Source organism: Salvelinus alpinus, chromosome 1 (genome assembly GCF_045679555.1).
Source record: "Salvelinus alpinus chromosome 1, SLU_Salpinus.1, whole genome shotgun sequence".
Classification (NCBI taxonomy): Eukaryota; Metazoa; Chordata; class Actinopteri; order Salmoniformes; family Salmonidae; genus Salvelinus; species Salvelinus alpinus.
The window spans coordinates 49,670,353-49,695,110 of record NC_092086.1 but is presented as its reverse complement, the minus strand read 5'-3'; the positions used below and the strand labels follow the sequence as shown (position 1 = coordinate 49,695,110).

The following is a 24,758-nucleotide window of genomic DNA, read 5'->3' as shown; positions in this document are numbered from 1 at the left end:
TGCTAATTTGGGGCTAGCTGTTCTAGCATTGATTGATACACTCACAAAAGCTTGGATTTCTTTCTCTGTAAAGCATATTTTCAAAATCTGACACGATAGGTGGATTAACAACAAGCTAAACTGTGTTTTGGTATATTTCACTTGTGATTGCATGATTATAAATATTTTTTGTAATATTTTGCGCCCTGCAATTCAGCGGTTGTTTAGGAAAATGATCCCGTAAAAGGGATCCGTAGCGCAGAGAAGTTAAAAGTTAATTTGTGGAATTTCTTTCCTTAAAACCTCTCTGGGATATGTGGGACGCTAGTGTCCCAACTGGCCAACATCCAGTGAAAATGCAGTGCACCAAATTCAAATAACTTACTATAAAAATTTTACTTTGATGAAATCACACATTCAATATACCAAATTAAAGCTACACTTGTTGGGAATCCACCCAACGTGTCAGATTTCAAAAATGCTTTACGGCGAAAGCAAACGATGCTATTATCTGAGGATAGCACCCAAGCAAACGAACACAGACCATCATATTTCAACCCTCCAGGCGTGACACAAAACGCAGAAATAAAAATATAATTCATGCCTTACCTTTGACGAGCTTCTTCTGTTGGCACTCCAATATGTCCCATAAACATCACAAATGGTCCTTTTGTTCGATTAATTCCATCGATATATATCCAAAATGTCCATTTATTTGCCGCGTTTCATCAAGAAAAACACCGGTTCCAACTTGCGCAACGTGACTAAAAAATCTCAAAAGTTACCTGTAAGCTTTGTCCAAACATTTCAAACTACTTTTGTAATACAACTTTAGGTATTTTTTTGCGTAAATAATCGATAAAATTGAAGACGGGATATACTGTGTTCAATACCGGAGGAAAACAAAGTGGAGCGTGCTTTCAGGTCATGCGCCTCTAACAAAGAGTACACTTCCCTCTACCCTCATTCTGAACAGTGTTAGTTCTTCATTTCTCAAAGGAAAAACCTCAACCAATTTCTAAAGACTGTTGACATCCAGTGGAAGCGATAGGAACTGCAAGAAGGTCCCTTAGAAATCTGGATTCCCAATGAAAACCCATTGAAAGGTGAGTGACCTCAACAACAAAAAAAGATCTGAATGGTTTGTCCTCGGGGTTTCGCCTGCCAAATAAGTTATGTTATACTCACAGACATGATTCAAACAGTTTTAGAAACTTCAGAGTGTTTTCTATCAAAATCTACTAATAATATGCATATCTTAGGTTCTGGGCCTGAGTAGCAGGCAGTTTACTTTACTTTTCATCCGGACGTGAAAATACTGCCACCTATCCCAGAGAAGTTAATGCGTTCGAGCCAATCAGTTGTGTTGTGACAAGATAGGGGTGATATACAGAAGATAGCCCTATTTGGTAAAAGACCAAGTCCATATTATGGCAAGAACAGCTCAAATAAGCAAAGAGAAACGACAGTCCATCATTACTTTAAGACAGTATTTCAAGAACTTTGCAGTCGCAAAAACCATCAAGAGCTATGATGAAACTGGCTCTCATTAGGACCGCCATAGGAAAGGAAGACCCAGAGTTACCTCTGCTGCATAGGATGTGTTCATTAGAGTTACCAGCCTTAGAAATTGCAGCCCAAATAAATGCTTCACAGAGTTCAAGTAACAGAAACATCTCAACATCAACTGTTCAGAGGAGACGGTGTGAATCAGGCCTTAATGGTCGAATTGCTGCAAAGAAACCACTACTAAAGGACACCAATAAGAACAAGAGACTTCCTTGGGCCAAGAAACACAAGCAATGGAGATTAGACCGGTGGAAATCTGTCTTTTGGTCTGATGAGCCCAAATTTGAGATTTTTGGTTCCAACCGCCTTATCTTTGTGAGATGCAGAGTAGGTGAATGGATGATCTCTGCATGTGTTGTTCTCACCGTGAAGCATGGAGGAGGTGGTGTGTGGGTGCTTTGCTGGTGGCACTGCCAGTGATTTATTTAGAATTCAAGGCACACTTAACAAGAATGGCCCCCACAGCATTCTGCAGCGACACGCCATCCCATCTGATTTGAGTTTAGTGCGACTATCATTTGTTTTTCAACAGGACAATGACCCAACACACATTCAGGCTGTGTAAGGGCTATTTGACCAAGAAGGACAGTGATGGAGTGCTGCATCAGATGACCTGGCCTGCACAATCACCCGACCTCAACCCAATTGAGATGGTTTGGGATGAGTTGTATCACAGAGTGAAGGAAAAGCAGCCAACAAGTGCTCAGCATATGTGGGACCTCCTTCAAGACAGTTGGAAAAGCATTCCAGGTGAAGCTGGTTGAGAGAATGCCAAGTGTGCAAATCTGTCATCAAGGCAAAGGGTGGCTACTTTGAAGAATCGGTTTGGTTACTGTTTGGTTACTACATGATTCCATATGTGGTATTTCATAGTTATAATGTCTTCACTAATATTCTGCAATGTAGAAAATAGTAAAAATAAATAAAAACCCTTGAATGAGTAGGTGTGTCCAAACTTTTGACTGGTACTGTATGTGTGTGTGTGTGTGTGTGTGTGTGTGTGTGTGTGTGTGTGTGTGTGTGTGTGTGTGTGTGTGTGTGTGTGTGTGTGTGTGTGTGTGTGTGTGTGTGTGTGTGTGTGTGTGTGTGTGTGTATAGAAAAAGAGAGTGTGAGGGTTAGCACCCCTTGCATTGCTGAGTGGGGTGCAGATCTGGCTGATATGGGTCTGCTCTCCAGAGGCGGTCCTCGTAGATAGGCCAGCTAACAGGCCAGCCTATTAAAAGACAGCAGTAGAACAACCTAAACTAGATCTGAGGACCCCCAGTGGACCCTGCGTAGGCGAGAGAGAGGCTCTCTCTAGCTAATGCTGCTAAAACTAAGCAGAGCTCTACTACATCATACCAGCCAACCATCTCTAAAGGGAGACACTATATCCACCCAGCACCTGCAATGCCAACACAACACAATGAGAGACACCCCCCCCCCATGTTATACTCCCCTGTCAACCCTAGGAGGCGTCCTGTCCTGTCCTCCAGGTATATGGTAGGTACTACTTCATTACATTAGCCCATCTCATTAGCCCAGCGTATGGCAGATCCCAGATATAGAGGTGGACGCAGCACTTTGGTCCCATAAAACGGCATTCCATCCTTGTCTCTCTCACTGTAATGATTGGGCCATAATTCAACTCAAACGCATATAGATTTACAAGTGATTGATATACTGTACAATTAGGATGCCCGGCCTCACACAGACACTCATGAGCTACATGAGTAGGGAATAGTGTTTGCATATGTGCATGGCAACTTTTATGCAATTAAAAGTACACTTACGTGTGCAACCAGGCACGTACTCACGACTGAGGAGTGACTAACCACCCATCCAACCTAACACTGTCAAACACAACTCATTAAAATCTCTCTCTCCCACAAGCAGGTCAATATCCCATCTGCTACTATTCTCTCTCTCCCTCTAATCCACACTTCCATCTCTGTCCCCCTCTCTCTCTTTAATTCATCTCTGCTCTGTCCATCTCTGATTAAGAGCACATAGCTGCAAAGCCTCATTCACCCTCTGCCATCACAGCTCTGTGTCTGCCTGAACTCTAAGGCAGCAGGACTCACTCTATTCAATTCACCAGGGGCATCTCCCTTCCTCTCCGTGTCAGGTCCTGGGAGAGCCCAGACAAATGAAATGGTTGGACCTTTAGGTCGCTCTAAGTGATAAAGGAAATGACACAATAAAGTGAAAAGTAATCCTTCCCTTCGTGCACTGCGATTATGTTGTTTCTATTAAGAGGCATTAGCAACGGGGCAACACTTCTGTCAAGAACAAAACCATCAAAGGTTTAAATCAAAAGCCTGGTGGTGCTGACGTGGTTTGGATACTCGGCACAGCCCGAAAAGTAATGAAATTCTTTTGGTGACAGATAACAAAATATAATAGAGAAATAAAGAACATCTCTCTCCCTACTTGAACAGAATGCTGCTGGTATTATGAGCTTATGAACTAAAAAGAACTGAAACACAAGAGACATTGATGATCATCGTGTTTGAAGGAAGGGACGTACAGCACATGCGGGCTGCATGTGGATAGAAGATAGCAGGTTGGAACTCTGTGTAAACAAACTGAAATAGGGGTTCAGAGCATCCCGATAGCCAGAGCGGCACGTCTTGCTCTTCATTGTAGTCAGAGGGCTAATGTTAATACTATGCATGCCAATCTCTCTTGGCTAAGAGTTGAGGAAAGACTGCCTCACTTCTTGTTTTCATAAGAAATATTCATGTGTTGGAAATTCCAAATTGTTTTCATAGTCAACTTACACACAGCACTGACACACACACTTTGTAAGGATCGACACAGGAGATGAGAAGCAGGTACAAGGAGTGAAGGTTTATTAGCTGACGGACATGAAACGGAACAGGAACAGCGTCTGGACAGGAACACATAACAATTAATGCGAACAGGGAACACCACCGAGGAACAGACAGATATACAGGGGGTAATCAACAACGTGAAGGAGTCCAGGTGAGTCCAATGAGTGCTGCTGCGCAAAATGATGGTGACAGGTGCGTGTAAAGACGGGTAGCCTGGCGCCCTCAAGCGCCAGAGAGGGGGAGAGGGAGCAGGCGTGACAGTACCCCCCCTCTAGGGGCGCCACCTGGGCGAGCCCGGCGAGCCGTTTGAGGCGTGGGAGCCTGACGATCCGGCTGAGGCGTGAAATCCCGATGGACCGGCTGAAGCATGACGTGATATGGGAACCTGCCGAGCCAACCAAGGGAAGGAAACCTCAAGAGCCAGCTCGGGCGTGACAGCCCGACGAGCCAGCTTAGGCACCCCCGGTTCCATTGGCGGCGGAATCCAAGCGCGACGTCACCAACAAAACAAAATAAATTATGGGCAGGCTGAGGCATAGGAGCCCAACGAGCCGACTGAAGCGTGAAGTGAGATGGGAACCTGCTGAGCCAACCGGGGCAAGGAAACCTCTTGAGCCAGCTAGGGCATGACAGCCCGACGAGCCAGCTTAGGCACCCCCGGTTCCACCGGTGGCAGGCCCCGGGTCCGACATCACCAACAAAACAAAACCCTAAAAAACTCCCTGATGCTTCTTGTAGTGGTGTCTGCATTCTGTAAGGAATGACGCAGGACATGAAAAGCAGGTACAGCAAGTGAAGGTTTAATAGTTGATGGACATGAAACGGAACAGGAACTGCGTCTGGACAGGAAAACATAAGAACAATTAATGCGGACACAGGGAACACCACCGAGGAACAGACAGATATACAGGGGTAATCAACAACGTGAAGGAGGCCAGACGAGTCCAATGAGTGCTGCTGCGCATAATGATGTTGACAGGTGCGTGACACACTTACCCCACCAGACATGCCACCAGGGGTCTTTTCTCAGTCCCCAGGTCCAGAACTAATTCAAGGAAACGTACAGTATTATTCAGAGCCATGCGTGCATGGAACTCCCATCTTAAATAGTGCAAGTGAACAGCAAACCTGGTTTCAAAAAACAAATAAAGCAACAGCTCACAACGCCTCTCCCCCATGTGACCTACTTGTTGTGTGTATGTACTGACATGTATGTCAGTGGAGGCTGCTGAGGGGAGGACGGCTCATAATAATGGCTGGAATGGAGTCAATGGAATCGTATCAACCACATGGAAACCACATCTTTGATGTGTTTGATGCCATTAATGTTTCATGTTTTTAAATGTATATAAATTGTAAAGTATTTTGTCTGTAACGTATTTTTCGTTATGTGTCGGACCCCAGTAAGACTAGCTGCCGCCATTGATGTCGGCTAATGGGGATCCTAATAAATAAAACACCAGCATCCCCATACTGTCTCCATGTACCTCTTCTTAAACCTTAACACACCCACCTATAGGAACCTCAGCCCCTTTCTCTCTAGCTTCTCTAACATCTAAGAGTCATTTACAGTACAGTAGCTACACAGCTCTATTTTATTTGTATTTTTTTATTTAACCTTTAGTTAACTAGGCAAGTCAGTTAAGAACAAATTCTTATTTACAATGACGGCATACCCGGACGACGATGTGCCAATTGTGCGCCGCCCTCTGGGACTCCCAATCTCGGCCGGATGTGATACAGCCTGGATTCAAACCAAGGACTGTAGTGACGCATCTTGCACGGAGATGCAGTGCCTTAGACAGCTGCGCCACTCGGGAGCTCTATCATGTCACACCTCTGTCAGATCCACTCACACTCACCACAGTGTCACAGTAGAATATATGATGATATCAGACACCATTCACTGGGATTCGATGAGTAACCAGCAAACATCAGAAGAGACAGGAAGTAATTATAGCTACTGGCAGTATGATGTCACACCTACCCCAGTACCCATCATCACCCAACTGCCCACCCTACTACACATCCTCACTGACCTGCCCACTGCACTACCCCACTGCTCAGTTAATTAGCCATCGGTCAACAGTCAGTCTAATACAAACACAGGAGTGTTCCACTGTTCCACCTTTGTCCTTTCTTATATATACACTAAGGGGTCGATTCAATCCGCATCGTGGAAAATCCACAGTATAGTGCGGTTGAAATGTAAGGGTTATTTTCGATTGAGCTGACATATGCAGCGGGAACATTGCCTTTAAATTCCAATCGCGCTATACCGTGTGGCAATCAATCAATCAAATGTATTTATAAAGCCCTTTTTACATCAGCCGATGTCACAATGTGCTATACAGAAACCCAGCCTAAAACCCCAAACAGAAAGCAATGCAGATGTAGAAGCACAGTGGCTAGGAAAAACTCCCTAGAAAGGCCAAAACCTAGGAAGAAACCTAGAGAGGAACCAGGCTCTGAGGGGTGGCCAGTCCTCCTCTGGCTGTGCCAGGTTGAGATTATAACAGTACATGGCCAAGATGTTCAAACGTTCATAGATGACCAGCAGGGTCAGAAAAATTATGATAATAATCACAGTGGTTGTAGAGGGTGCATGAGTAAATGTCAGTTGGCTTTTCATAGCCGAGCATTCAGTTAGAGACAGCAGGTGCGGTAGAGAGAGAGTCGAAAACAGCAGGTCTGGGACAAGGCCATACCTCGAACAAAAGAGATCTCAGAAGACCTATGATTAAGAATTGTTGACTTGCATAAAGCTGGAAAGGGTTAGAAAAGTATCTCTAAAAGCCTTGATGTTCATCAGTCCACGGTAAGACGGTCATCCCCCTCTTCAAAGGGCGAGACACACTAGACCCAAACTGCTACAGACCTGTATCTATCCTACCCTGCCTTTCTAAAGTATTTGAAAGCCAAGTTAACAAACAGATTACTGACCATTTCGAATCCCACCGTACTTTCTCCGCTATGCAATCTGGTTTCAAAGATGGTCATGGGTGCACCTCAGCCAGGAAGTACGGCTGCACAAGGTCCTAAACGATATCATAACCACCATCGATAAGAGACATTACTGTGCAGCCATATTCATCGACCTGGCCAAGGCTTTCGACTCTGTCAATCACCACATTCTTATCAGCAGACTGAACAGCCTTGGTTTCTCAAATGATTGCCTCGCCTGGTTCATCAACTACTTCTCTGATAGAGTTCAGTGTGTCAAATCGGAGGGCCTGTTGTACGGACCTCTGGCAGTCTCTATGGGGGTGCCACAGGGTTCAATTCTCGGGCCGACTCTCTTCTCTGTATACATCAATGATGTCGCTCTTGCTGCTGGTGATTTTCTGATTCACCTCTACGCAGACGACACCATTCTGTATACCTCTGGCCCTTCTTTGGACATTGTGTTAACTAACCTCCAGACGAGCTTCAATGCCATACAACGCTCCTTCCGTGGCCTCCAAGTGCTCTTAAATGCAAGTAAAACTAAATGCATGCTCTTCAACTGATCGCTGCCCGCACCTGCCCGACCGCCCAGCATCACTACTCTGGACGGTTCGGACTTAGAATATGTGGACAACTACAAATACCTAGGTTTCTGGTTAGACTATAAACTCTCTTTCCAGACTCACATTAAGCATCTCCAATCCAAAATTAAATCTAGAATCGGCTTCCTGTTTTGCAACAAAACATCCTTCACTCATGCTGCCAAACATACCCTCGTAAAACTGACCATCCTACCGATCCTCGACTTTGGCGATGTCATTTACAATATAGCCTCCAACACTCTGCTCAACAAATTGGATGCAGTCTATCACAGTGCCATCCATTTTGTCACGAAAGCCCCATATACTACCCACCACTGCGACCTGTATGCTCGCGTTGGCTGGCCCTCGCTTCATACTCGTCGCCAAACCCACTGGCTCCAGGTCATCTACAAGTCTCTGCTAGGTAAAGCCCCGCCTTATCTCAGCTCACTGATCACCATAGCAGCACCCACCCGTAGCACGCGCTCCAGCAGGTATATCTCACTGGTCACCCCCAAAGCCAATTCTTCCTTTGGCCGCCTTTCCTTCCAGTTCTCTGCTGCCAATGACTGGAATGAACTGCAAAAAACACTGAGGCTGGAGACTCATATTTCCCTCACTAGCTTTAAGCACCAGCTGTCAGAGCAGCTCACAGATCACTGCACCTATACATAGCTCATCTGTAAATAGCCCATCCAACTACCTCATCCTCATACTGTATTTATTTTATTTATTTATCTTGCTCCTTTGCACCCCAGTATCTCTACTTGCACATTCATCTTCTGCACATCTACCATTCCAGTGTTTAATTGCTATATTGTAATTACTTCGCCCCCATGGCCTATTTATTGCCTTACCTCCCTTATCCTACCTCATTTGCACATACTGTATATATACTTTTTCTACTGTATTATTGACTGTATGTTTGTTTATTCCATGTGTAACTCTGTGTTGTTGTATGTGTCGAACTGCTTTGCTTTATCTTGGCCAGGTCGCAGTTGCAAATGAGAACTTGTTCTCAACTAGCCTACCTGATTAAATAAAGGAGAAATAAAAATAAATAAAAAAGACAAATTGTCTATAAATGGAGAAAGTTCAGCACTGTCGCTACTCTCCCTAGGAGTGGCCGTCCTGCAAAGTTGACTGCAAGAGCACAGCGCAGAATGCTCAATGAGGTTACTGTTGAGGACAAGGGGGTGCTGTTTTCACTTTTGAAGAAAATCGTATGATTTTTAAACGGCCTCGTACTCAATTCTTGCTCGTACAATATGCATATTAATATTACTATTGGATAGAAAACAGTCTCTAGTTTCTAAAAACGTTTGAATTATTTCTCTAAGTGAAACAGAACTCCTTTTACAGACCATTTCCTAACCGGAACTGAGATTTCCAAAATCGAACTCTCTCTTCAGGAGCTTGTCTATAAAAGGGCATGTCACTTATGACTGTAGAAACACGTCATACGCCTTCGCCTGTGTGTAATGCGGAAGTGAGAGAAAAAATCAGTTGATTATCTCGACCAGGGACTGAACACAACGTCTTTGACTGAGACGTGCGCACTTTTATTTATTTTCTGGGCGCGAAGTCTGACCTGTACTCGGCTCATTGAAGAACCTTTTTAAAGGTGAATATGATCTCTGGCTTCGATTTTCTTTGATACATGTCACAATATCATCTTAAAGTATGTTTTTTCAATATAGTTTAATTATATTATTGAAATTTATTCTGGACTTTAGATGTGATGCGACGCAAGAATTGGTTCAAGAACGAGAGGCTAGCAATGCTAGCTAATGTTGCTTGCTAATTCTGAGGGAAATCGTTCGTTATGGATCCAAATAAAGTCGGTTCTGAACAAAGGACCCCTTGGAGAACATTCTGATGGAAGATCCACAAAGATAAGGACCCAATTTGGGATGCTTTTTCATATATATCTGTCGAACTGTGCTATGCTACCGTTTGACTAGAAGCAATGCTGCTGTGTGCTAGCTATTGTAGTAAGCTAATATAACGATATATTGTGTTTTCGCTGTAAAACACTTCAAAAATCGGAAATATTGGCTCTGTTCACAAGATCTTATTCTTTCATTAGCTATCCACCATATATTGTTCTGAAATGTTTTATGATGTGTAATTAGTAGTTGACGTTGGTGTCTGTATTTTCTCTGGCTACTGCCGTGCGATTTCTGACTGTAGCTGTGATGGTGGCTATGATGGTAGCAGTAATGTAAAACTGATTTATAGCTAAAATATGCACATTTTTCGAACAAAACATAGATTTATTGTGTAACATGTTATAGGACTGTCATCTGAGGGAGTTTTTTCTAGGTTATTTAGGTTGGTTCTAGGTTGGTTCTAGGTTGGTTCTAGGTTAGTTAGGTTAGCTACTTGCATGCTACCGTTGCTGTGAAAAACTGTCTGTCTGTCTTTTGTATTTGGTGGTGAACTAACATAAATATATGTGGTGTTTTCGCTGTAAAACACTTCAACAATCGGAAATATTGTCTGTATTCACAAGATATTTGTCTTTCATTAGCTATCCACCATATATTTGTCTGAAATGATTTATGATGTGTAATTAGGTAGTTGGTGTCTGTATTTACTCTGGCTACTCCCGTGCGATTTCTGACTGTAGCTATGATGGTAGCAGTAATGTAAAACTGATTTATAGCTAAAATATGCAATTTTTTTGAACAAAACATAGATTTATTGTGTAACATGTTATAGGACTGTCATCTGAGGTAGTTTTTTCTAGGTTATTTAGGTTGGTTCTAGGTTAGTTAGGTTGGCTTGTGCATGCTACATGCAGCCTACTTGTGCTGTGAAAAATGTCTGTCTGTCTTTTTTTATTTGGTGGTGACCTAACATAAATATATGTGGTGTTTTCTCTGTAAAACATTTAAATAATCGGACATGTTGGCTGGATTGACAAGATGTTTATCTTTCAAATGCTGTATTGGACTTGTTAATGTGTGAAAGTTAAATATTTCAATTATTTTTTTTGAATTTGCCGCTCTGCCTTTTCAATGGAATGTGGGAGGAGTGCCGCTAGCGGCACCCGTGGCCTCAACAGGTTAAGAAGAATCCTAGAGTGTCAGCTAAAGACTTACAGAAATCTCTGGAACATGCTAACATCTCTGTTGATGAGTCTACGATACGTAAAACACTAAACAAGAAGGGTGTTCATGGGAGGACACCACGGAAGAAGCCACTGCTGTCCAAAATAAACATTGCTGCACGTCTGAAGTTTGCAAAAGTGCACCTGGATGTTCCACAGAGCTACTGGCAAAATATTCTGTGGACAGATGAAACTACAGTTGAGCTGTTTGGAAGGAACACACAACACTATGTGGGGAGAAAAAAAGGCACAGCACACCAACATCAAAACCTCATCCCAACTGTAAAGTATGATGGAGGGAGCATCATGGTTTGGGGCTGCTTTGCTGCCTCAGGACCAGGACAGCTTGCTATCATCGACGGAAAAATGTATTCCCAAGTTTATCAAGACATTTTGCAGGAGAATGTTATGCTATCTGTCCGCCAATTGAAGCTCAGCAGAAGTTGGGTGATGCAACAGGACAACGACCCAAAACACAGAAGTAACTCAACAACAGAATGGCTTCAACAGAAGAAAATACGACTTCTGGAGTGGCCCAGTCAGAGTCCTGACCTCAACCCGATTGAGATGCTGTGGCATGACCTCGAGAGAGCAGTTCACACCAGACATCACAAGAATATTGTGGAACTGAAAAAGTTTTGTAAAGAGATATAGTCCAAAATTCCTCCTGACCGTTGTGCAAATCTGATCCGCAACTACAGAAAACGTTTGGTTGAGGTTATTGCTGCCAAAGGAGGGTCAATCAGTTATTAAATCCAAGGGTTCACATAGTTTTCCACCCTACACTGTGAATGTTTACACGGTGTGTTCAATAAAGACATGAAAACGTATAATTGCTTATGTGTTATTCGTTTAAGCAGACTGTGTTTCGTTTATTGTTGTGACCTAGATGAAGATCAGATCAAATTGTATGAACAATTTATACAGAAATACAGGTATTTCCAAAGGGTTCACATACTTTTTCTTGCCACTGTAAACCCAGACCCCTGTCAACAGTTCTTAGTCCTGGTACTGACCGAACCCTCTGATCCACTCCTGGTAGGATCAGCTAGCATGACAGATCCAGACCCCCACCACTGTTGTTTGCAACAGAGCTGTAAGATCATAATCCTTCCTCTCTCTCCCCTCAACGGAAATGGTACTGCTGTTATTGTCACAGCAGCAGGGTGCACTGCTGAGAGCCTGTAGCTCACAGGCTGGCTGGCTGACTGACTGACTGGAGTGGATGGGTAGTACAAGAGTGCACAAGACAACCTACTACGTGGATGTGCATGTTTAGAATAGGGTCTGAGATTATGTAAATTAATGCATTTTACTGAAATTATATTCAGAGGCATTGGGTAATCCTTTCACAGGATGTAATGTTAATTCCTATGGAGTTGACATTTAGGTAGGCCGTGCTAGGTGTGATTTATGGAGAGCGCTGTTGCAGTGTTGTATATGTGTGTACCCAAATCCAACAGGCAACTCGTTTATCATAACACAGGGTTGGGTGGTAGCATTTTAACAGCGCACGCGCACACACACACACACACACACACACACACACACACACACACACACACACACACACACACACACACACACACACACACACACACACACACACACACACACACACACACACACACACACACACACACACACACACACGTTACATCATAATAAGCCCCCATGCTCTTGAAGTGCTCTCTGGTTGATCTTTTGATGACTGTGTGCAGTGTCATCACACCACAAATCACTCTGCCTACTTTCAATATTTGTGCTTCACCTGTTTATACAACACCTGCAGATTCACAGAGGACAGGCACACACAAGTATGAGTACATACAGTCACACAAAAGGAATAGGTCTGCTACACTACACAAGAGAGAAACATCCATATTGACTACAGTTAAATAATGAGAGAGAGAAGCCACATGGAAAAGATTGATCATAGGAAGCATGTAAAGGACAACAGAATATCAATCAGCCTGAGTTTATTAATAATAGTCTATCAATGAGTTTCAATTAAAAAGAGGAGCAGTATTAGTATGGGATTCACTTTCCTAATAGAATAAGATCGAATCTAGATATGCAAATGTACACCCTCACAGCCAGGGTTGGGGAGTAACTGATAACATGTAATCTGATTCTAAAATAAATACTGTATCGGTTACGTTACCAGCAAAAAAGATTGTAATCAGATTACAGATACTTTTTGGGGAAAAAATAGATGATTACTTCTTGGATGACTTTTAAATTCTGAAAGGATGTTAGCGAAAAAATACATTATGACACCTTTCTGTTTTCTCAATGACATTCAATTCAGCATTGAAAAATGGCACAAGTTTAAGTTTGTTCCACCTGAGCGAGCGTGATCACAAGTCAGAGACCCCTATGATGACACACCAAAATAATGTGTTTGATGGATCCTTTTTGTCTTCTTCGAATGCCTCTTAAAACTTCTCTAGGGTAGGGGGCAAACCTTGCAGTTTTGTCATGAAATGCTTTCCAAATTTGTTTATAAATTTCTACAATTTATAGTTGGTTTGAGGTTTTAAGTCATTGAAATTTGGAGATATTCGAATTTAATATATTGTCGCATGTACATTGTGTAATTTACCAATTGTCCCTATCTAGCCCCATAGTGATATCAAAAGTCAACCCAAATTTACCACGATCGGGTCACCTAAAGCTACACTCCGAATTGATTATTACTTGTCTGGCAGCACGCCAGCTGTGGGCAGGATTGAAACAAACCCAACCTTAATTTACGTCAAGACCACAAGTCTCTCAAAACTCAATTTTGGACGAGACTGACTTGATAACAAAAATTATCCTATTTACACTTTGTAGTGTGGCCAATTTTGACAGTAGAATAACTGTGTCTGACTCATATCGACGCCACATAGGCTAATATCTAAATGAGAAGTTGTTTTTTAGAGGCAGTTGCTCTTTAAGGTAGACATACAGACGCACACTTCAAATTAACACAACAAAACAAAATGGTGTAAGTAAAAAAAATAAGGCCTTATTGGTATGGGCATTATTAAGCCATTGTGTTCTATATTTTTTGTTGTTACTGTGGGACAATAGTATATAATTAATAACAGCTGTTACTTTGTAATGCATCACACATTTGGCAATCCATAGTGCTTTGATCACACCAGCCAAATCAATTCCACTAATGCTGTTATTGATAACAAGACACTCATCAACAAGAGCTCTGGTGATGATGTTAGAGAGGGGGGGAAAGCACTGCCTTTTGTTGTGAATGAGGTATAACTAATGTAACACCTTAATAAGCATAAAATATTTCACTACTATTTTAATTTACAGGAATACTCATCGTTAGAAACAGCCCATTGGCAGATAAACTGCATTAACGAATCACCTCTGGATTAGAACCCACTCCGGTGACATGACACACACATGCAGCCTAAATGATCACGATGTCTTACCAACCCAGAATGCTCTGTGCTCTCCGCTGAGAAGCTCTGGTTAGGAGTGCATATTGACAGTCCATCAGATCCACAGTGTTACCACACAAACACTCGCTGAACCAAAGGTTGCTGTGTGACGCCCAGCCAGAGAAAGGGCACGTAACTCAGGAGAGTGAGGTGGGGTGACGGTTTTCACCCTTCCACCCCAACAGAGGCTCTCTATCCCATCTGCTGGATTCATTTAGATTGGACCTAAAATAGGTGACCGGGCGGTTGTTGCCCTTTGGTGTACTTTGATACCCTTGGTCCCCTGAGTTTATCTATCAATCCATAGGATCAGAGGTGGATTGACATTAGGATTAGTATGGAGAGGGCTCGTGTTGTGTGTTTAGTCCATAGACGGATGGGATGGGCCGACTCACTGTGAGTGAATCAACTGGAGCCTCTCAGTCTGACCGATGACCCTAATCTGTGTCCATTATGAACATTCCCCCACACTAGTCCCTCCCAGAGCATTACATGGGGGAATACGGAGGTTAAAAACACGCTGCCATGTGCTGTTGATCCAGTACTGTAGGCCACCACAATGACTTTTGTGACACAAGAGTTGCATTACATTTTTCCCTATTAAAATCGTACATTTCATTTGGGAAAATCTTAGAGCATGGATGGACACATCTAATGTTGAAACGACTGTCAAGAAAAACAAATCTTATTTGCATGAAGTATCCCTAAAACAGATGTTGAGTGGTCATAGCCTACACGTGTACCAAGCCAGTGGACATGCTGGGGTCTTGTCTAGTTGGTCTGAGTGTTAAGTGTGAATGAGGCCCTGCGGTAGGGCGACCAGACGTCCCCGATTTCTTGGGACAGTCCCCGATTTTGGTGAGCTGTCCCCGACCAGAGCTGTCCCCAGAAATGTCCCCGATTGGCCCTCAGAAAGAAAAAAGCAACTCTGGAGTTAAATTGAGTCTGATATTTCAATAATCCAACGCTGTATCCAATCAGATTTGCATGTAAAAATGTTGTCTGTCCCTGTACCAAACTTGTTTGCTCCCGTGGCTTCGCCATAGCCCTTTTATGAGAATGTTCAGCCAAACATTTGATCAGTGATACATTTTAACCACTGAACCAAACTTGAAAACAACTAGATAGTCTAGGATGTGTAATCCATTACTGTGTTATAATTACTACAAGTATTTGAAGGGACTATAGTGAAAATGTATTAAATATAGTTCCATGACATTGTTTTTATACTTTTTCGCGCCGCTAGCTACAACAAAAATGTACGGTTTACATATCCAAATTCTGGTCACCTTATCGCGGGGCATGTTTCTGTGCTCTTTCTCGCTCTCTCGCTCTCTCGCTGTCAGACTCAGGTCCAGGGCACACTAGGTGTCAGCTATGGGAGCCGCTCTCACATTAAAACTCCCAGGGCAGAAATCAGGATCCTGGAGCCACTCATACATTGACACATGTGCAAGCTAGCGCCTATGCAAACGACCCAACCACACGGAGACATTCCTCCATTAAAACAGTGACCTTTCAGAGGTGATCTGTGAGGGAGGCTGTGGAACGTTGCTGTGCGGTCGGTCGTCATGGAAACAACCCTGAGGTAGTATACAACCGGTCATTGTGACGGTGCTGTTTGTTAAATCATGTTAGCTGTGCTTCAGGGTAAATGGCTCCTATGGGTCTCTGCTAGTTTAGTATACTAACTGTACTGCAGTCTATGTAGTTAGAGTTGATAGCTGTCATTAAAACTGTGGCGCTAACATAATTGAAGTGATTTGTGTATCAAACCCCCTTAGCAAACACTGGCCTTGAGTGTGTTTGTGTGTTTGTATACATGCGTGGATGTGTTTAATGCTGTGGGATAACGAGGGTCTCATTAACTATGCCCACCCCATTGTCCCTGGGGCCCCAAAACTAACCACTGCTAGATTGTATCTTCAGTAATACACACACACAGTTGTGAAACATCCTCCACTCTTCCCAAACTCCCTTTTGTCGTTCCTGTGACAGTATGTTTGTGTGGTATAGTAACTACACACACCTCAACACTCGCCCACAAACACACAAGTTAGCTCGTACACATGGGTACTTACATTAAATCACACACACACACAACACAACTCACAGACAGCAGTCCCTTCATGGAGCCCCTCCCAGAGTAGAGTACAGTTGTCACGCCCTGACCTTACAGACCCCTATTATTCTCTATGTTTGGTTAGGTCAGGGTGTGACTCGGGTGGGAAAAGTCTATGTTTTCTATTTCTTAGTTTTTTGTCGTGTGTGTGTGTTTCCCAATCAGAGGCAACTGTCTATCGTTGTCTCTGATTGGGGATCATGCATAAGTTGTCATTTTCCTTTTGGGTTTTGTGGGATCTTGTTTTCTGTTTTGTGGTCTGTGCCTGACAGAACTGTGCGCTTTCGTTTTCACTTTGGTTATTTTGTTTGAGTGTTTTTTGAAAATAAAAATCATGAACACTTTCCACACTGCGCTTCGGTCCACTCCTTTCGAACGAGAGTCGTAACAACAGTCAGCACCATTGAACCTGCACCTCTCTTTAGATGTGAATGTTACTGTGGACTTTACTGTAAACTATCTGAACTGCTTTCAAATAAACCAGATGACCCCAGCCTCTGCTCTCCGGATGGGGGTGCCAGCCAGACACGATGCCCCATGGAGGGTGCGGGGGCAGGCCAGCCAGCTGGCCCCACAGGAGGCTCTGGCCAAAGGCAAAGGCCAGGGTCAGCCTGCCTGCAGCTGCAAGCTGAGAGAAATCATCTATCACAACATCTGATGTAAGGGGAGATTGAGCAACAGTTCCTCTGAGAAAAAGGAAGAAAGAGAGCCATCAACAGAAAACAGAAAAACGTTGACTAACAGACCAGAGGGTTTTAACACTTCTCTAAGAGAGAGAGAGGGTTTCAGGGCTGAAGCAGAGAAGGCCGTTGGACAGGGAGAGGAGATCTTGGGTTCACATCCCAAGATATTTGAGTGCTGCAGTCGTGCCCTTGAGTCAGAGACTGTACAGTGTAAGTGATTCAATCAGGCTAAAGCATGGAGACGGTGCCAAACTATTAGCTGATGTGAGATAGAGCTCTGCAACAGGGACAGCAGACTGACACCAGACAGGTGAAAGTGAGAGAAAACAGGTTGTGCCTTTGTCTCTGCACTCCTTCATCGTATAGCGTTCTTGTCTTCCTCTCTCTCTATTTCTCTCTCTCTCTCTCGCGCTCTCTCTCTCTGCATCTTTTGAGGCTGAGCCACTGGCCTGGATCTCACACAGCACCAACCAACTCCTACTTTGACCCACTTTCTCCTGGACTAAAATTGAACACACTGTCGACAGGCTGCAGGGCCAAGGAGAAGAACCAGAATTGTCCCGTTCCATCTTTTATGACTACAGGCAAACGGCAGAAAAGAACCAGGCAAGACAGGGAAACAGACTGTACAAACTGAGCAGTGAATAGAAGAAGTGAAGTGAGAAGGACTAGCAGTCCAAAAGAAAATCTGTCAGACCAAGACAAATATTAGTCACTTGTATAATCATTAACTACAGTTCTGTGACTACAACGATATAACAAAGCATGGTTGACTTTTATACGGTTTAACTGGCCAGAGTGATAACATTCAGCGACAACGGGACACATAGTTAAATCGGCCGAAGAATAAAGTATGAGAAACAGCCGAGAAGGAGATGACAACACTGTGTTCTCAACCGGGTGGCGGAAAAAGAGAAGATCAGGCCACAGATCAAGATACAACAACAAAAAAGAGAAGTCACACTGCAGATGAGACTGACGGTCCAATATGGCGTGGTTTGTCCCAGTCTGGTAAAACACAAGTTCCAATCCTGACAATGACCATGATCAACTATAAGTTATATCCCGCAGCTTGGCTGTGAGGTCGAACATCTGTAGCACACGTGCGTAACACGAGAAACTGATGATGCATACAAGAAAGCACACTAGACACACAGGTCAGACGCAACACACACAGAACACGATGAACACACACACACACACACTCACACACATAGGTAACTGAGGACAAGCTAAACACATACTGACTGTACACACACAGACACTGTTCTACCCGGGTCAAACCAATTCTCTCACTTACCATCTCTACTTGCCGGGGGTCCAGTTGGGTGGGTGCCGAGGACTGCACAGCAAAGTGGATCTTCCTGCTCTCCTTGCACTCGTCCCCAACCTCATCCGACGCAGAGGGATCCATGGATGTGTCTATGTCCCGGGGGGGTCACTCTCTCACCAGGCACCAAGCTCTGCTCCACTAGGCTCCCTGGAGGAAGGTCCCAACACAACACACTGTGCAGCAGTCCTGCTTCTGCTGGGTCTACCTCACTCTCTCTCTATATATATATATATATACACCTCTCTGCCACTGTCTCCTTTCAAAAACAAAACAGATGGAGTTCTCTTTGTTTATCTTTGTCGCTCTCCTCTTTCACTCACGGTCAGCTATTTCTCCTATCCTTTATCTCCCCTGTTCCCTCCCTTCTTCCTCTCTGCCTGTTTCTGTCTGACACTTACTCTTGTTTGACGTTCTAGGTGGTGTGTGTTTATCTCTCTCTCCTCCCTCTCTTTCCCTCGCTCACAACCTGTGCAACAAGAGTAATTGAGACATGTCCTTAGAGCTGAGAGAGAGAGAGAGAGAGAGAGAGAGAGAGAGAGAGAGAGAGAGAGAGAGAGAGAGAGAGAGAGAGAGAGAGAGAGAGAGAGAGAGAGAGAGAGAGAGAGAGAGAGAGAGAGAGAGAGAGAGAGAGAGAGAGAGAGAGAGAGAGAGAGAGAGAGAAGGGGGTGGGACAGAGAAGGGGGTGGGACAGAGAAGGGGGTGGGACAGAGAAGGGGGTGGGACAGAGAAGGGGGTGGGACAGAGGCAGGGAGGGGGCGGAGGAAGCTAGAGTGAGGGAGGGAAGAGAGTTGTGTTTTTGTATATATTTAAGCTGACGTTGATTTGTAATCAGAAAAAAAAGATAATCTCATCCCATCAACTGAGCCTCTTTTGGCCTCTGTTTGTGAATGAGAGATTTGTGCTCTCAGAGGGAGAGAGGGGGAGGAGAAAGAGAGAGAGCAGGGGGAGGGGGGGGGGACAAACAGGGAGAAATAGAGACACAACGGGATATAGAGAGTGGAAAGGAAGAAAGAAAGGATGAAAAACAGAGAGGTTACCGAGCAAAACAAGGAATAAATCATGACAGATTTATCAGCATCAGGCATGGAGGCAGAGAGGCATGTGCTATGACTGGCTGGCTAATTTAGTGAACAGTGGTGCTATGAATATCTGATGGGTCCTCATCTAATGAATTTCCATAAAGAACCAGATCTTAGGATGCAGGAAGAATGTTAACAGTCTCATTCCTGTTCTGTTCTGTTCCACAGAGAGCTGCGAATCAGGCGCTGAGATGGTTCAACGGCGAAGGTGCATAAAGATGGAGGAATTCCGATGTTACGTCATTGTTTTTACCACTGGTCCGCAGAGTTCTTCAACGACAGCGCGCGACATGGTTCAATGTGCCGGTAAATGTTTTTTTCAAATTGCCACTGTCTTGGAGCTATATTTGGGATCATGTATACTGTGCAAAAGCCGGTGTACAAAAAAAAAAGAGCGACGAAGAGCAATGTACAAGATGGCGAACTGAGCAAACAAGGCATTCGTGGTAAGTACATGGGGGGCTGCCATCTTTATGCACCTTTGCCACTAAAACAACATCTCGGACACATCAGCGTACAAGCTGGGTGGATTTGGCCCCTGGTCAGGGAAGGACTTTGGTTGTATTGGGTTGGGAGTGGGAGTGGGATAAGGGAGACAGCACAGCGGTTGGTGGAGGAGGAGTGCAAATAGGTGACAGAGGGGGCCAGTCAGAGGAGGAACGCTGCCAGCCGTGTTATTCACTCTGCCTTGCTTACATGTGGGAGGACAGATCGGAAGTTCATCAGTGGGCTTTAGAGCAGCGATTATCAACTGGTGGGTCACGGGAGGTTTTGAACGGGTCACGGATGTCTGAGTAAAATATAAATATATATACTGTATATATACACTGAACAAAAATATAAACGCAACATGCAATAATTTCAACCATTTTAACTGCATTACAGTTCAAATAAGGAAATCAGTCAATTGATATAAATAAATGAGGCCCTAATCTATGGATTTCACATGACTGAGAATACAGATATGCATCTGTTGGTCACAGATACCTTAAAAGAAAGGTAGGGGCGTGGATCAGAAACTAGTCAGTATGTGGTGTGACCACCATTTGCCTCATGCAGCTCGATACATCTCCTTTGCATAGAGTTTATCAGGCTGTTGATTGTGGCCTGTGGAATGTTGTCCCACTTCTCTTCGATGGCTGAAGTTTAGTAGTTGCTGCCTCTTGGATCCCCCCACGGGCCTTGGTCCAGGGGCCTCAGCCCCGGTAAGCCCCTGCATTACTCCGGCCCTGAGTTTATTTACGTTCTTCATTAAGAATATCAGAAAACTTGTATTATTGGCAATGAAAGAGGTGGGAATGTTGTTCCCATGTCATATACTTGCTACATTTACTATCAATATAGCATTACAAATAGTTTTCCAGATTGTATTCTGGCGATCATTTTTCGTAATGAGAATATTGGGTCCAGCTGAGACAACCTGGTTCAATTTGGGTCCCGAGGCAAAACAAGTTGAGAAGCATGGCTTTAGAGGGTTTGGCCTCATCCTTCTCTGCACACATCTACCTCCTCTGTTAGCATGTAAGAGTGAAAAAGCCAGGGGCCATTCGGCTATGATCTTGGCAGAATTAGAGCCAGACATCCTGGAAAGAGAATACAAAAAACAGAAATCCACCATAAAACTCCTGGAATTGACTCTGGCTGCTGCAGGGGACACACATAAACACACACACCGAGAGAGAAGAATGCATCTCCTATGACAGACTGGACAAGTATCTACCCTCTCGTAAATGGGGCATCTCTGTCCATGTGACAGCCAATAGGGCAGGGGTTGACAGTGCTTCTCCCCAAAGTTATTACAGCCCCCCAGAGGCAAGTTCAGCCATGCTCAGCTCAGCTCTGCTCTGGCTCAATGAGCTCAGACTAAGAAGAGTGGAGGTTTGAGAGCTGGTCCCATATAATGACGTAACAGTCAACTATAGAACCTCTGTGGCTGGTCCTGTTAACAGAGAAGATCATACGATGTAAAGAAACGTAGATACCTGCGTACATGGAGATGGCAAGGCTATGGAAAGGTAATGGACCATTGAAACTATAATCCACACCCCCACTCAGTCGGGTCCAAATCCTGCCCCACCCTAATTCCTCATGAGCGCCAGCCAAGTGTTCTGTTGGTAATAAGCTGAAGCACCTGGGGTTTGGACGTCAACAGCAACATAAAATGTGAAATCATTCATTTCTAAGGATCACAGAGAGGCTTTGTCCCAGGACGGCAGGTGTTCTCATAATTCATAACAGGTCACACAGAAAGAGAGTGTTTATCAGTCCTCACTTAAACTCATCCCTCTGCTCTCCACCTACATTACCTACATCGCTGACGCATCACAGCTGGCAAATACTAACTGCGTGTTCACATCATACAATGATTCTGATCATGTGGTCGTTATAGGGTATGGGAAGGTAGCACTGGACAGGTGAGGCAGCTAGTTCAAATCCACCTGTGTATCTCCTGCCTTGCTCCTGGACTGAGGATGAGACAGACCATTGTTTAGGCACTATCTACTGGCCTGTCTGTCAGTACAGGGATGGCACTGTGGGAACCAGATGAATATGCATACGGTCATGCGTGCAAGTAGAAACACACACACACCATAATGGTATGTGATATGGTAACATGAGTACAAGCACCACTATGAGATCACAGACAGACAGATAGACACAGACAGACAGACAGACAGACAGACAGACAGACAGACAGACAGACAGACAGACAGACAGACAGACAGACAGACAGACAGACAGACAGACAGACAGACAGACAGACAGACAGACAGACAGACAGACAGACAGACAGACAGACAGACAGACAGACAGACAGACAGACAGAGTGAGCAAGAAGGGGAGAGCTAGAGAGAGGGAGAGAGAGAGAAGGGGAGAGAAAGAGTGTGTGAGAGAGAGAGAGTGAGACAGAGAGAGAGAGAGTGAGGGAGAGTGAGACAGTGAGAGAGAGAGAGAGAGAGAGAGAGTGAGAGAGGGAGTGAGAGCAAAATATCTCAAATCTCAGGGAATTAGACCAAAGTTCTCAATTGGTAAAAAATATATAGAGTACTGCACACACTACAACGACTTAGATTTAAAAATAAGCTCAACTGGACACCTTAATGAGGCAGTAAATGAACTGAGAGAGAAAGCACGCAGGGCATTCTGCGCCATTAAAAAATAAATTCAAATTGAAATACCTATTAAAATTTGGCTAAAACTAATTGAATGTGTCACTGAACCAATTGCACTTTATGGCAGCGAGGTGTGGGGTCCACTTGCAAAACAAGATTTCACTAAATGGGACAAACACTCCATTTAAACCCTGCATGCAGAGTTCTGTAAGATTCTCCTACATGTCCAGAGGAAAACTACAAACAATGCATGCAGTGCAGAATTAGACCAATATCCACTAATAATAAAAACTCAAAAAAGAGCAATTAAGTTTTGGAAACATCTAAAATACAGTGACCCACTCTCATATCATTACCAAGCCCTGCAACACCAAGAGCTGAGCAAAGAAAAGAGTCCCCTCATCCAGCTGGTCCTGGGGCTGTCACACACCTGACCTTAGAGAGCTTTTTATGTCTCTATTTTGGTTTGGTCAGGGTGTGATTTGGGGTGGGCATTCTATGTTCATTTCTCTATGTGTTGTATTTCTTTGTTTTGGCCAGGTATGGTTCTCAATCAGGGACAGCTGTCTATCGTTGTCTCTGATTGGGAACCATACTTAGGTAGCATTTTCCCACCTGTGTTTTGTGGGTAGTTATTTTCTGTTGAGTGTTTTCTGCCCCTGACAGGACTGTTTCGTTTTGCACTTTGTTATTTTGTTCTGGTGTTCAGTTTAAATAAAAGTCATGAACACTTACCACACTGCGCTTTGGTCCGATTCTTCCTCTTCAGACGACGACACCCGTTACAGGGGCTCAGTTCACAAACCTGTTCTATAACACACTGAAGCCTCAGGACAAGAACATCCAATCAATCAGAATAAAACAAATTACAACACAGTCAAAACAAAACTACATTGTTTATTGGGAAACACAAGCACAAGCACAAAGTAAAATGCAGTGCTATCTGGCCCTAAATCGACAGTACACCGTGGCTAACTATTTGACCATGGTTACTGATCAAAACCTTAGAAAAACCTTGACAAAGTACAGGCTCAGTGAGCACAGCCTTGCCATTGAGAAGGGTAGACACAGGAAAACCTGGCTCGCTGTAGAGGAAAGGCTGTGCAACCACTGCACAACAGCAGAACCTGAGACAGAGCTGCATTTCCTGACAAAATGCCAAAAATATAAAACAATTAGAGAGTGTCATTTCCCCAAATTTGAAACACTTATTTAAGGTTCCAAAGACCTCTCTGATGAGGATAGGCTACCCGTCCTGTTGGGGGAGGACGCAGAGAGCTGTGGGTTGGCAGCGCACTACATTGCTGCCTGCCATAAGATGAGGGACAGTGTCTGACAGACCAATCAACCTGCACATGTACTCTACTGTATGCTTATTGTTATTGTTCAATGTATGGTTATTTTGACCCTTGGTTATTGTTGTTACTGTTGTCCCGTTGACAATTTTGATTCTTATTATTTTCATATTGTAAATATCCAAAGTAAGCCTTGGCAATATGTACATTGTTACGTCATGCCAATAAAGCAAATTGAATTGAAAAAATTGAGTGAGAGAAAGAGAGAGAGCGTGAGAGAGAGAAAGCGAGAGAGAGAGAGACAAACACGATTTTGATAAACTCCCTTATACTGGGTGAAATGCCACAGTGTGCCATCACAGCAGCAATATTTGTGACCTGTTGCCACAAGAAAAGGGCAACCAGTGAAGAACAAACACCTTTGTAAATACAACCCATATTTATGTTTATTTATTTTCCCTTTTGTACTTTAACCATTTCCACATCGTTACAACACTGTATATATACACAATATGACATTTGTAATGTCTTTATTCTTTTGTAACTTCTGTGAGTGTAATGTTTACTGTTCTTTTTTTTCACTTTTGTATATTATCTACTTCACTTGCTTTGGCAATGTTAACATATGTTTCCCATGCCAATAAAGCCCCTTGAATTGAATTGAATTGAATTGA

General features: G+C 43.7%; 1 protein-coding gene across 1 annotated transcript in view; it reads right to left on the bottom strand.

The window, feature by feature from the left end:
• The window catches only part of LOC139578949 (protein phosphatase 1 regulatory subunit 1B-like), a 42,862-nt gene extending 23,784 nt beyond the window's left edge, over nt 1-19,078 (bottom strand). The window contains exon 1 of the mRNA XM_071407106.1: nt 18,565-19,078. Coding sequence (XP_071263207.1) covers nt 18,565-18,678 — 114 coding nt within the window. The 5' untranslated portion in view covers nt 18,679-19,078. The remainder of the gene's footprint in view (nt 1-18,564) is intronic.
• Nucleotides 19,079-24,758: the final 5,680 nt, after the last annotated feature.